Source organism: Phalaenopsis equestris, unplaced genomic scaffold (genome assembly GCF_001263595.1).
Source record: "Phalaenopsis equestris unplaced genomic scaffold, ASM126359v1 Scaffold000545, whole genome shotgun sequence".
Lineage (NCBI taxonomy): Eukaryota > Viridiplantae > Streptophyta > Magnoliopsida > Asparagales > Orchidaceae > Phalaenopsis > Phalaenopsis equestris.
The window spans coordinates 440,646-454,336 of NW_018164985.1; the positions used below are offsets into that span (position 1 = coordinate 440,646).

A 13,691-nucleotide genomic window follows, 5' to 3' on the forward strand; every position below is an offset into this window, starting at 1 on the left:
ACGAGAATCTCCAACCTTCCAAGAGACCAAAGAAGGATGAATATTAGCATAATATTTTAGCCTCATAAACATGGCCCAAAGAGAGGAACCCAATCTAAATTTGAACCAAAGCTTACAAAGGTTCACTTCCACAATATGCTTTAGTGCTTTAAAATCGAGACCACCGGCCTCTTTAGGTTTACAAACTTTATGCCAAGTACTCCAGATTTTCTTTGCACCATTCCCCACCCAAAGAAATTTATTAAAGTGCTTCTCCATAGCACAAATAAGACTTTTCTTGAGATTGAACACTTGCAAAGCATATAAAGGAATGCTCTGGAGAACACTAGTAAGTAAAAAGATCCTGCCCCCAGTGGAAAGGAAAATATTTCTCCAATCATGCACTTTACGTTTGATTTTATCAATCACATCGTCCATATACACCTGCTTCCTTCTCCCCCTTATCAGATTCACCCCAAGATTTTTAAGGGGAAGAGAGACATTCTGAAAATCTGTAAACATAACACCCCATTGAATAATATGCTGCTTAACCTGTTTGTCAAAAAACAATTGACATTTGTCACTATTGAAACGAAGACTGGAGCATGTCACTATTGAAACGAAGACTGGAGCAACTTTGGAAATCCTGTAAAAGCCTCATCACTTGTTTTATGGCAAGCTTAGAAACGTTAGTAAAAATAATAACATCATCTGCATAAACAAAGTGAGAGACCATCATTTTAGCTTTGTTGGAATACTGAACTTGTGGATGTGAGAGTTGGAAACTGTTAAACATCCTAGTGAAATAATCAAAAACTAAAATGAAAATAATAGGAGAAAGATGATCTCCCTATTTGATGCCCCGAGAAGCAGTGAAGAAACCATAAGAGTTTCCATTGTCCAAGACAAAATAATAATTGTTGGCGAGTCATCTTTTAATCAAGGAGCAAAAACTTGTATTAAAACCTCTAGTTTTGAGAACATTGACGATGAAATCCCAATTTAAGGTATCAAAGGCTTCTTTGAGATCAAGTTTGATCACCAGATTGCCACCCCTGCAATTTTTATCAAGATCATGTAATATTTCCTGTGCCAACAAAATATTATCAGAAATATCACGATCTTTAATAAAGGCCGATTGTTGAGGATAAATAAGAGAAGAAAGATGAGGTTGGAGGCGAGCCACAATCACTTTATAAATGATTTTGGATATGACCGAGGTTAATGATATGAGCCTAAAATCCTTCCAGTGAGATTTAGCGGTAGACTTAGGAATGAGAACAATCAGGGCAGCAGAGAAATACTTTGTAGGGTCAACTCCTTGGAAAAAAACTTTGAATAGCCAGTACTACTTCCTTCTTAACAATGTCCCAACAAGAAATATAAAAAGTGGAGGTGAAACCATCAGGGCTAGGAGCCTTCTGTGAGCTAATATCTTTAAGGGCATTGAAAATTTCCAACTCAGTAGGGGGGTCCGACAAAGAGAGATTGGAGATCATATCTCTTTGGTCCTCAAAATAATCAGAAATAATATCAGTGCTAGGTGAAGTATCAACATAAAGAGAAGAGAAATAATCAGTTGCATTGAATCCAATCTGATCAGCATCAGTAAGAGTGGAGCCCTCATCGGTAACAATCTTGATGATGATATTTATGTTACGGCGATATTTGATAGTGACATGAAAGTATTTGGTGTTTCTGTCACCATTCTTAAAATGATTATCACAAGCTTTCTGTCTGAGAAAATCTTTCTCAATAGAGATTTTCTCTAAAAGAGTGTGGTGAGCATCCATGAGTTTTGACCCAAGATCAGGAGTAGGAGTAGCAATCTCCTGAGCCTCTAAATCATCCACCTCTTGTTGGGCCTTTAGCGCCCTAGAGTGAACATTACCAAAAATGTAAATGTTCCATCTTTTTAAATGAAGAACCGCATTTTTATGCAGGTTCCACAACGTAAGCCATGGATTCCCACTTCCATTAAAGATCCAAACCTGTTTAATCAAGTCAATGAAAGTGGTGTGAGTAGCCCAAAGAGTAGCCCACCCAAATTTTAATAAATTTAAAATGATAACGAGGAGGCTTGGAATGAAAAGCTAAAGTAAGCAGGATCAGATTATGATTCGAAGCAGCATGATTCAATTGTTTGACTTGAATAATATTATAGTAACTCAAAAACTGAGAGTTTCTCAAGAATCTATCCAAATATTGTAACATGAAACATCTCCGCCAAGTGTAAGGAGGACCAGAGAAACCTAAGTCATAAAGGCTAGCTTCCTCAATATGATCACAGAAACGATTAATAAGATTTGTGTCAACCTTAACAGTCAACCTTAGCTGTCAACCTTAACACCACCCTATCTCTCTGTAGGCGACATAATCATATTTAGATTGCCTCCAACGAACCAATTATCATTTATTTTGGCCCCCATATGAGTAAGTTGTTGCCAAAGGAGGAATTTATCCCTTAAGTGAGAGCTAGCATAGATAAACGTAGCCCAACCTGAAAACAGTTCAAATTGATATTGAATGAGAACATATTGCACATTGTCATCAATGATATTAACAGTGATATCCTTCTTCCAAAAAAGCCAAGGAATGCCAAGTTTATGGACTCTACATAAATGCTTTAAACGATTAAAGGAGTGAGGGTCCGCCACTCTTCTAATGTTCCACACCAAAACATTGAGCATTATGGCCCATGACACCCTCCCCTCTAGCAATCCTAGAGGGTAGGTGCCGGTGCTCACCTTCTGAGAGATAAGTGACATCAGTGGTATTTGATTATGGTAATTTCGTTAGTTCAGATTTCCTTCTCCCTCGTTTTCTACTGTATCTCTAAGTTTTCCATTCAGATTCAAGGACAGAGACATCAATTGCTGATGGATCCTGCTGTGAAGAGATAATGTGAGTGGAGGGATTGGAAGAGGAATGTTGGGCGGGTTCGGCATCAGGTAGGTGAATGGAAGGTTCGATTTGAAGGGCAGTGAAGATAGGGGGTTCAACCAACTCAGTAACTGTAACATCCTCGGGTAAAGGCCCTTGAGCCACCTCAGCATCCCCCATACCAGGAGTTGGGATTCTGTTAATTGCTAAGGAAGGAACAGACAAATCATTTGAACCTCCAACCGCCACAACTCCACCGCAACATCCTCAGCAAGAGGGTCAACCGAAACCACCACAGCATCAACGGTCTGCATGGATGGTTGTGAGAGTGTAGGGAGAGCAAATTTGTGTTCTCTAGGGGGCAGTCGATGGGTAGGAAATTTCCTTAATTCAGGATATAAATGGAAACAATGCTTAGAGTCATGACCAAACATGCTACAGTGCCTACAGTAATATGGATGTTTTTCAAGCAAAACCGATTGTCAGTAACCCGTATGAGGAGAGTCTATCCAAATATCTTCCGGTGGAGGTAAGGTGATATCTCTCTCAATTAATATTCTAGCAACCGAGGGCCTTGTGAGATTGAAGGTATGAGCATTAAGCATTAGAGGTTTCCCGTACATGACAACAATTGAAAATAAAATTTCGTGATTAAACAAATGCGCTTTCAGACCAGGGAGTTTAAGCCAGATAGGGATAACAAGGAGCTCGGTTTTGGGGTCAAAGTCAGTTGTCCATTTGAGGACCTTCATCCAAACATCACCAAAGTGAACAGTTCTACGGGCGAAAAGCTTTGCATAATCGTCTTCATTGGAAAGTTGTATCAAAATATGTCGGCTATCCAAGGCCCCGATCTTCCAACCTGCCGAAAATTTTAACAACTCAAAATTCTTCAACAGAAAATCATATTTCGGCAGACCATAGAGGAATTTACCAATCAAATGAAAAGAACAAGCAGTGGCGAGGATAGAGTTTTTCAGAATCGGAGAGAAAAAACACGTTTTTACCGCCCTTACGACCTTGAGGTTTAATGAAACTACTATCACCCCCAATAGCAAGCGAATCATGGTAAGAAGAAGGGAAGAGAAGAAGGGAAGGCAAACTTTGGAGACCCAGAAGAAGAAATACCCGCAGTGACCCTAGCGTAAGTTTTATCCATGACCGTAGTGTGAGGAAGAAGACGAGAGAAGAAAACCGAGAGCAAGGGGAAAACCTAAAACAAAAAACCAGAAAGATCTCACCAGGGGTTGCCCGCTAACATCTTCGCGTCGCCACGAAATCGCGTCGCCGCTAAATTTTTTTCAGGAAAAAAAACTGTTTCACATCTGTGCTCAAATTTGGGTGGGTGGATTCATTTACTAAACCCTAATTAGTGGGGATGATGTTATTGATGATGATGATGGTGGCTATCATTTTCATTAGTCTTATTCTTAACATTTGGAGTTGGCTTTATTCATTTCCATTAATAATACTTGGGGCGAACCTTCAATTATTCTGAACATTTGGTGTGTTATTGTGACGTTTTATCATGTAATTTTGGAGTTGCGTGCATGTGTTCAATCTTATGGTTTGTTTATAAGTTTCATTTTACGTGCCTGTATTCGGTCTGGTTTTAGAAATGGCTTTTAGATTTCATGACATGATATTCCAGATTAATGATTGCAGTAAGAGAAGATTCTATCTATGACTGTTATGGTTTTGTTTGAATACCAGGTTACATCATATGCCCATGGTGCATCTGATTTGCTTGGCATTCAAATTGATGCTGCTATTAATCCGGGTCAGTTTACTTCCTAAATTATAGGTTATAATTTTTCACTAAATCTTGGGCTGTTTGAATGCCACAGCTCTTACAGTTTCTAAATCTTTTACATTCTATCCAACATCTGCATAATGCAACACATCCAGTGCAATGCACCTCTTGTTTCAGGAAACAGCGGTGGTCCTGCCTTTAATGATCAGGGAGAATGTATTGGAGTTGCCTTTCAGGTAGATTTTTTATCTACTAGCCTTGGATAGCCGATAAATTGTTATTTCTGGGGGTGTTTCGAATTTATGGGGGGGTGTTTCGAATTTATATACTCCGCACACAATTGTTATTTATTTACATATCTTGCACCTACACTTCTATATTTACTTATTTAGCACTTTGGTGCTTTAAACCTATGCATGAAAGGTGAATTTGACTTTTAAAAAGTTTTAATTGTGCTATTTTTGATGTAATATTAAATAATTGAGTTTTATGTGTGTAAATATGATATCTTTGGTGTGATATGTAAAAACATCAGAATTGTGTGCTATGTAAGTAAATGCCCCTTTTTTCTTACACTTATTTTGGGATGAACATTTGGGCGAACCTTCTAAGTAAAGAAATGGCATATTTAATTAGATGGTAGCCTAGTTGTTTGACCATTATTTATGAAGTGCATCAGCCAACTTTATTATTTCTAGAATTCTTGAGTGCCTGGAGAATGACTACCCTATAAGACATATATGCTAGAAAGATTTTGTTATGCTCAACATTGGCCCTGGCGGTAGATGGTCCAGAGTTTTTGGTTGCACCTAAAAGTTAGCTATTTATTAAACTAAAACCAACTATATCTACAAGCAGTACGGCCGTCCAAACCTTGTAGAGCACATTAAAATTTCATTTATCATTTTTCAATTTCTTTAAATTCTTAATTATCGATGGTTTGTTTTTTGGGGCTGGATGTTAGGTTTTTAAATTATTAAGTTTTGGCCAGTGTATGGGCAATTTTGCCAATTTCATTAATAAATTGCTAAAATTATCATTACAAGTATCCGTGCATTTCTCACTTGAAATACGCAATTTCCCTATTTTCATGTTTATGCTAAATGTGGATATTTCGATGAACCAGAGATTTCCACTCATGACACTTAACTTCTCTGATCATGTTTGCATGCATCAATTTCGATTTGTTTTTAAAAGACCAATGTCTGGTCTCAGGTTTTGTTTCAGTAAGTAAAGTCTTATTCTAACAAGCTATTTTTCCCAACCAGGCTCAGGGGCTTAGAATTTTCAAATTTCAATGTGGGACAGCAGGATGCAAAATAAAGAAAAGTATATATTATTATTTTCTATCAATAATATATAGTCATCAAAAAATAATTAAAATAGCCACTACATAAAAAAATAAAACATTTATAAATTTATTTTTATGTTCCCTACGTTCTATACACATTTTTTTCTGTAGTGCTCATCTTCTCATCAGAAGCTTAAAATTGACAAATGTTAAATTAAAATAATGGTGAGCTATTAACGACTAGTGAATACATTTAATTCTAAATTATATTAATATAACAAATGAGAATGTAATATGTATGTTCATTGGTAAAAGTAAATCATTATACGATAAAAAATGTTTGTTAATCAAATATGATCATTTAATAAGGTCCATAACATTTAATTATATTGTAGTATATAGTTTTATTATATACATCCGAGCACTGTCTAAGTTGTGTCAATTAAAATAATTTGATATCAATATTTATTTTTTAATATATATGCACATGTTTCTTAGGGTCCCTAGTTAATTATATGAGAATATGAATTTCATCATTTTCAACATGCACATACAAATAATCTATATAACTCATATTATTCTAATGTTCATCTCGTTCAATTGAACATTTAAATAATGTGTAATAGTAACTAGTGTTCACAACAATATAAAGAATATATAAAAGAGTATAAAATTTTGAACAAAATTGTGTAATTGAATTTAAAATGTATCAAAAGCTACCAATGTAATTTGTTTAGAAGTAGCATATATTATCGTAGATTAAAATTAAGGGTACTCATTTTAGTGTTTTCAACATTTCTACTATTTAGGTCATAATTCCTTTAATTGAACACATAATATAACTAAAGGGTACTCATTTCAATGTTTTCAACATTTCTACTACTTATGTCATAATTCCTTTAACCGAACACGCATAATATAACTAAAGGAAAGTGGAGAAATCGTATTTTCTTAGTTATTCAATACTCAAATTGCAACTCTTTTCCTTAAATAAGGAACGACTAGGACAAAATTGCAACAATTACAACTTACCTAAGATAAAATAACTCAAGAAAGAAAAGAATATGGCATAATAACCCTAAAATAGTAACTAGAATTCCACACATCCCCTCTAGTTGGGTCATAACTGTTGTGAATATGCAACTTGATACTTAAATCAATGAAGCTACTTAGAGATAAAGGTTTAATGAAAACATGAACAACTTGAAGATGGGTCAGACTGTAGATTAAGTGAATACTGACTCCATTAACCTTTTCAAAGATAAAATGCCAATCAATCTCAATGTGCTTAGTCCTGTCATGATGCACTTAATTCTTTGCGATATTATTAGCGGCTTTGATATCACCAAACATCTTTATGGGATTGACCGCAGGGTATCCCAACTCACATAGTAACTTTTCGATGCACATCCTTCTTAAATTCCCAAAGAAAGTGCCCGGTACGTAGATTCTTCACTACTTCTAGAAACCACTGTTTGCTTCTTGCTCTTAAAGGCGACGAGATTTCCCTAGACATAAGAGCAATACCTAGAAATGAACCTTATGTCCTTGACTTTTCCGACCACTAGCTTCGATGTAAAACCCTACATCCCTTTTGTTTGATTTCTTAAACAGTCAAGGGTCTTCTTAAGAAATCTCAGTATTCTATAAATCATCTCTAAATATTTTTCATTCAGACTATTCATTTTTAGACTTACAATGCCGACAGAGTAAGTGATAATAGATCTAGTATGTGACAGATAGATAAGTTTACGCACCAATATATATATTAGTATCTACTTTTTTTTTTCACTAGTGTCATTTCTCCCCATCAATGTAATTTATTATTGAAATCCATAGAGTCTCAACAGGTTTACATCTCAACAATCTTGTTTCTTTTTGTAGGTCTTGGATGTACTTTCTTTGGGATTTCACAATACCCATCTTAGACTTTACTACTTATTTGTTCAGAAAGTATCTCATCACTCATAGATTCTTAATTTAAAATTTAGTGGCAAGGACCTCCTTAATATTCCCAATCTCCTTTTCATCATCACCTGATCTACATAGATTATAAGTATACCCATCTTACCTCTCTATGTATGTTTTATAATATATATATATAATTCGCTTGACATTAGAGTTATTTATTAGATTTCATAGTCTTGGCAAACTTGTCAGACCAAGCTCTTGGAGATTGTTTGAGACCATAAAGTGACTTTCTTAATTTACAAATCAGATATTTATTTGAGTCATTTTCTAGTCCTGGTGATATTTCCATATTCACTTATTCAAGGTTTCCATTCAAAAACACATTCATGATATCAAGTTGATGTATTTCTCATTCTTTGTTCACAACCATTGTTAGAAGAACCGATTACCAATATAGCCTTGAACCTCTTAATGCTCCCATTTGCTTTATGCTTGATATTGAACACTCGTTTTTACCCGGTGGATCTTTTATCTAGAGAAAACTTTTTATAGATTATGTGACATTTAGATCAAGTGTTTGGATTTCCTCTTCAACAATTTTTTCATTTTGGAATTTGAAGTGCTTCATGAATAGACTTGGCAATCTGAACTCTATCAAGATTAGATACAAAAGCTTTGTAAGTTGATTTCTTTCCATAGGCAACATAATCTTTGATATGATAATTTTTACAACTTTCCTTATTTTCTTTGTTGGATTCAACCTCTCTTGTAATTTTTGAGATGTGTCAATCCAAATTTGGTTCTGAACAATATTGTGGTTGCATATGATCTTTATTCTGCTTGACAAATTTCTTTCTCCTAGCATACACACGAAGTTCATTGTTGTCAATCTCAGATTGAATGATCTTACCTGGTAGAACTTGGGAGACATGATGGTAGAAGGAAGGAGAATAGATTGTGATGACTCTAGATCAATATGAGTATCCCGAAGTAGTGTAGTGAAATAGAATAGGTTGGGATGACGCTTGATTAGTATGAGCAATCCAGAGTAGTGTCCAGAGTCTGATATTAACCCAGACTCTTCCTTTAAATATCATATTTGAGGCAGTACAGTGGGTTTTTATCGAAGATTACATTCATGGAATTATAATATATTTTTTGTATTAGGGGAATAACAACAGGCTTAAGAAAGATACATTTAATGGATTTTGAGTTAAGTTTTGTGTGGTTTAGTTGGCGAGTGTGAACAAAAGACAAGTATTTTTAGAAGAAGATTTGATGACAAGTCTCATATGAGGGTGCTATATAAATTAGTTTTGTTATAAAAATTAGTTGTTTGAACAAGAAAAAATAAAATATAAGTTGTGTTATAAAAATTAATTTAAATGTAAAAGTTTACAGAATTGAGAAGAATATAGGGTGACTCGTAGGGAGTCTATTGGCCCCTTTGTGGCAGCTGAAACTTAATAGTAGGCTGTTGCGCAACAGCTACTACATGAAGTTGCTGAACAGAAGTTGTTGTAGATAAGCTGGTTTTTTTGTTTTTTGCAGTTTGAAAATAACTTTGTTGCAGTTATTTCTGAACAAGTGACCATTCTGCCCCTGTATAGTAATGTTGTTTGCAACAAAACTTTTCATACCAATACATTTTATATTTTGAAAGCAAAACTTCAGTGCAGAATATTATAAAATAAAGATAGACACTTCACTTAACAGTGAGTAACATAATTACTAAAATTAAGAAAAAAAACTATTAAAACAACAATTAATAATATGATTATATTATTTTTAAAATGCACCTAACATGTCACGAGCTAACCGCTCTGCTCTTCAGGGATACTCTTCATATCCAATTACTCTCAATCGTGGAATCTTTTAGTCTATTCGACCACCGAAAATAAACACAATACTCCGTGATTCTCTGTGGGCACCTCTAAAACTGTCTTTTCTAACTATGTGGTTGATGTGAAGTTAGCAGAAAACTTTGAAGTCCATAGTAGCAGTGCAATCCTTGGGAGGTATCATAAATCTTCGATCTCATTTTTTCTTGAATCCCTTAAAAATATCCCATTAAACCTAACACAAGTAAAAATTGATAACAAAAATAGTTAATTATAGTTTTATGCAGCTGCGAGGCCTTAGAGAACTTAATATATAAACCAACGAATCTGTCACTATAAAAGATATCAGACCTTATAAAAAGGGTTTTTGGTTACCTTTAACCCATATAATACCAAACTTCTGTGTGCCACACATGCTTATCACAAAAAAAAAAAATCCAGATAAAACCTCAAAAACTGTAACACCGAAAAAAAGAGATGAACTTAGCTGTTTTTATTAGGATTTCACATGTGACACCAAATAATAACGACAAATAGACCATTCAAAAGAACACCTAAGGTCAAAAGTCTCGTCATAGACCTTCAAAATCTATCAAAATAATGCAAAAGGAGAAAAACACTTCTAAATTGTGTAAAAAATCAAAACAATCAATATCAAATACACAAGAAACAGAAATAAACATGAACTGTTTAAAATACTGATACAACAAATAATGAATTTTTCCAACAACTATTACAATTAATAATATGATAAAAACTCTAATCACCCTCCAACTATCGTATCCGTAATTCTTACTCTCAATTCTGTCATCTTGCTTTCACCTTCCACGTATTTAGTATAAGTTTCAGTAACATCATTTTTGGCTTATGACAAAGACTGTCCTAGACGGTACCACATGCCTTTGCAGGGACATGTTCTTAATCATTGTCCGTCCTACGGAAGCGATGTCATTGCGGGAAGGATGCTGTCGAATATAATTGTGAAGATGCATCATGGCAATCTCAATCTGCACCTATTTGGGAAATGTGTAAGATGATAGTTTGCGAAATATATCACATTTCTTCTTTTAAGTACCAAAAGTCCTCTCAATAACACCAAGTAAAGATTAATGTCTTTTGTTGAACATTTCTTTCTTGCCCCGCACGACATTGCTGGCTCGCTCAAAATCATGTATGTGGTATCTTGTATCAGGATAGAGCTTGAGATACCCTCACTGCAACGGATACCCAACATCGACCAACTAATATTTACATGATGTGGATTGAATGATTAGGGTTGAAGGAAAAAAATATTTAGGAGAGTAGCTCAGTATCAAGCGAATCTGTGGGTTGATGTGGGAAGTTGTATTTATTATTCTATGTTGCAGATTTGAAAATTTGATTGTCATGTGCACTACCCTCCCAACTGTTTATGACAAAAGTGAAGCATATGTTGAAGTCTTATACCTCCATGACATTCTGAGTTAGGGACCCACAATGACCGATGAATGCGATCTTATTATTTGGAACATGGCATCAACCTGTGTTTCATTGATTGCTCCAACACAGTTTTAGAATAACAACGAAGGCTTAACGTAATTACGATACTCATATGAAAATTGAATGTAATAAATAAGAGAGCTTACCTTATAGTATGTCATATACCGCACATCGTGTGAAATATCTGTGGTGGTCCGTTTGATTGTAGGATCTGTTGGTTTTATGGCTTGTCAAAAAAAATGACAAGTGCATTCAACCCTACCGAGAAGTATTTGCAAATTGTTTCAGAGGTGTGTTAAAATTGCTTCTTAAACTTTTGCATTGATTCATTCTGCGATAAAATATGGAGAGTTATTGCGAACACTTCTCAAGAAGTCGTTCTTGATGAGTCATGAAGTCTAAAATTTCTGTGTTGTTCCTCCAACAAATAGGTGAATACAACCCGTGTCATGCAGAACATATTGTTAAATCTCGTTGGTGGCCTGCAAACAACTCCCTAACTCATATGAGAATGTCATGCAAAGAAAGCGCTTTATATACGAGTTATATTATTCATACATCAAGTATACGACGACTGCAACTCTCTTTTTGCGTCATTCTCTTGTTGCATCCATATATTTTGATATTGAAGTGACTAACATATAAGCATTAATGAATTAACTACAATCATATAATATTATGAATATAACCAACACAAACAAATAACATTACAGAAGTAAATTGAAAACATAACGAGGAATGAAAAACTCTTAAGTAAAGTGACATGTTCAAAGCAAAATAAATATTCAAAGCCCCTTGAAAAACCATAAAAAATAGAAATTTCACACAAGAATCTAATTAAAAAAATGTCTCTTTGTCATCGGGGGCACATGTCATGTTGCCCGTTGCCATGACACATCTAAACATACGATCCATCTTCTCCTCCAATTAAGGATTGATTCCACTATATAAATTTTTATGCAGTAGACACCACCTACAAATTCATATAATATGTAGTTCAATTTAAAAATAAATTAAGGCAAAAATAAGGGACATTTCAAAAATGCTCACCGCTAGTCTCTCAGCCTACCACTCCTCGGAAGTATCAATCGTTCGTTTTACAGGATTCCACCCTAAACCCGTTGATTCTCACTTCAATTTCTTCTACAATTTTCAATTCTTTTTTGACTGATCTCACTTGTTTTTAAACTGTATCATATCATACTCTCTGCCCGTAATTTTCTTGAATTTTCTAATTAATATTTTATCAGCCTTCCTTGTTGAAATAAGTTGTCGACTTATTTCTCATATCAACCTCTTAAAGGCAAATGTCGCAAAATATTATATTGGTCTCTTTATCCCACATTGCAGATGAACTGACCTTTTTTGTCTTAACCATTATATTACTAACATGAAAAAACTACTTAGACATTACCACGCAGACACCACCACCTCCATGAACTAACATGTATTACTAACATGAACTTTTTTGTCTTAACCATTGTATTGGTCTCCACGCAGACACCACCACCTCCACGCAGACACCACCATCTCCACGCAGACACCACTACGTCCACACCAACACTTCTACAGACCACCACATGAAGACATTACCACCACTAGCACCTCCACACAAACCCAACCACACACCCCACAACCAGGCTCCGCCACCTCCACACAGACACCACTCAGACACCAACACCTCCATACCAACACCTCCACACACCAGAACATCAAGACACCAACACATCAACCATACCACCACCTTCACACACCAACACTTCACAAAAACACAACCATATACTAACCTCTACCTCTACAACCATACTCTAACACCTCCACACAGACACCACCACTTCCACACACCACCATACAGACACTACATAAACACCAACACTTTCATCAACACCTCCAGACACCAACACCTCAACTCAGACAACTCCTTCTCACACCAACCACACTCCTCCACAGACCAACCACGATCGCACTACCTCATAACCAACACCACACCACACCACCTTCTCCAAACCACACACCAACCATCCAACGCTACCAATCACCAACATCAATCGCACACCACACCACTCCACCAACTCCACATCACCTTTTCCCACAACACAACACCACCTCCTCACAACCTACAACCAAAATCAACACCCTGTTTCATCCATTTTTCAAATTCTCACACAAACATCAAAGATAATGGTAGAACTTCGTCCCATATTTTTTCATTTGAGGCAATTACATATAGGCACTCGAAAGATTGCTATTTACAAATCAAACACCCTCTTTCATTGAGGCAATTACTTAAAGGGAACCCATATTTTTCAAATTCTCACTGGTTAAGTATAGGGCACCCGAAACAATGCTATCTACATAAAGGGCACCCGGAAAAAGCTATTTCCAATCCATATTTTTCAAATGAGGCAGTGACATAAAGGGTGCCGAGACAGTGCTATCTACAAATCAAGCTACTTTTTTCATCCATTTTTCAATGCAATGAAATACATGGCACCTGAAACAATGCTATCTATATGTAGGGCACCAAAAATACTATTTTACAGAACCCTTCAAA

At 35.5% G+C, this 13,691-nt stretch overlaps 1 protein-coding gene across 3 annotated transcripts in view; it reads left to right on the plus strand.

Moving 5' to 3' along the window:
• The window catches only part of LOC110029082 (protease Do-like 2, chloroplastic), a 115,718-nt gene that overhangs the window by 60,874 nt on the left and 41,153 nt on the right, over positions 1-13,691 (plus strand). For all 3 annotated transcript variants that reach the window (XM_020731205.1, XM_020731206.1, XM_020731207.1), the window contains 2 exons: positions 4,576-4,642; positions 4,793-4,851. In XM_020731205.1, coding sequence (XP_020586864.1) covers positions 4,576-4,642; positions 4,793-4,851 — 126 coding nt within the window. The remainder of the gene's footprint in view (positions 1-4,575; positions 4,643-4,792; positions 4,852-13,691) is intronic.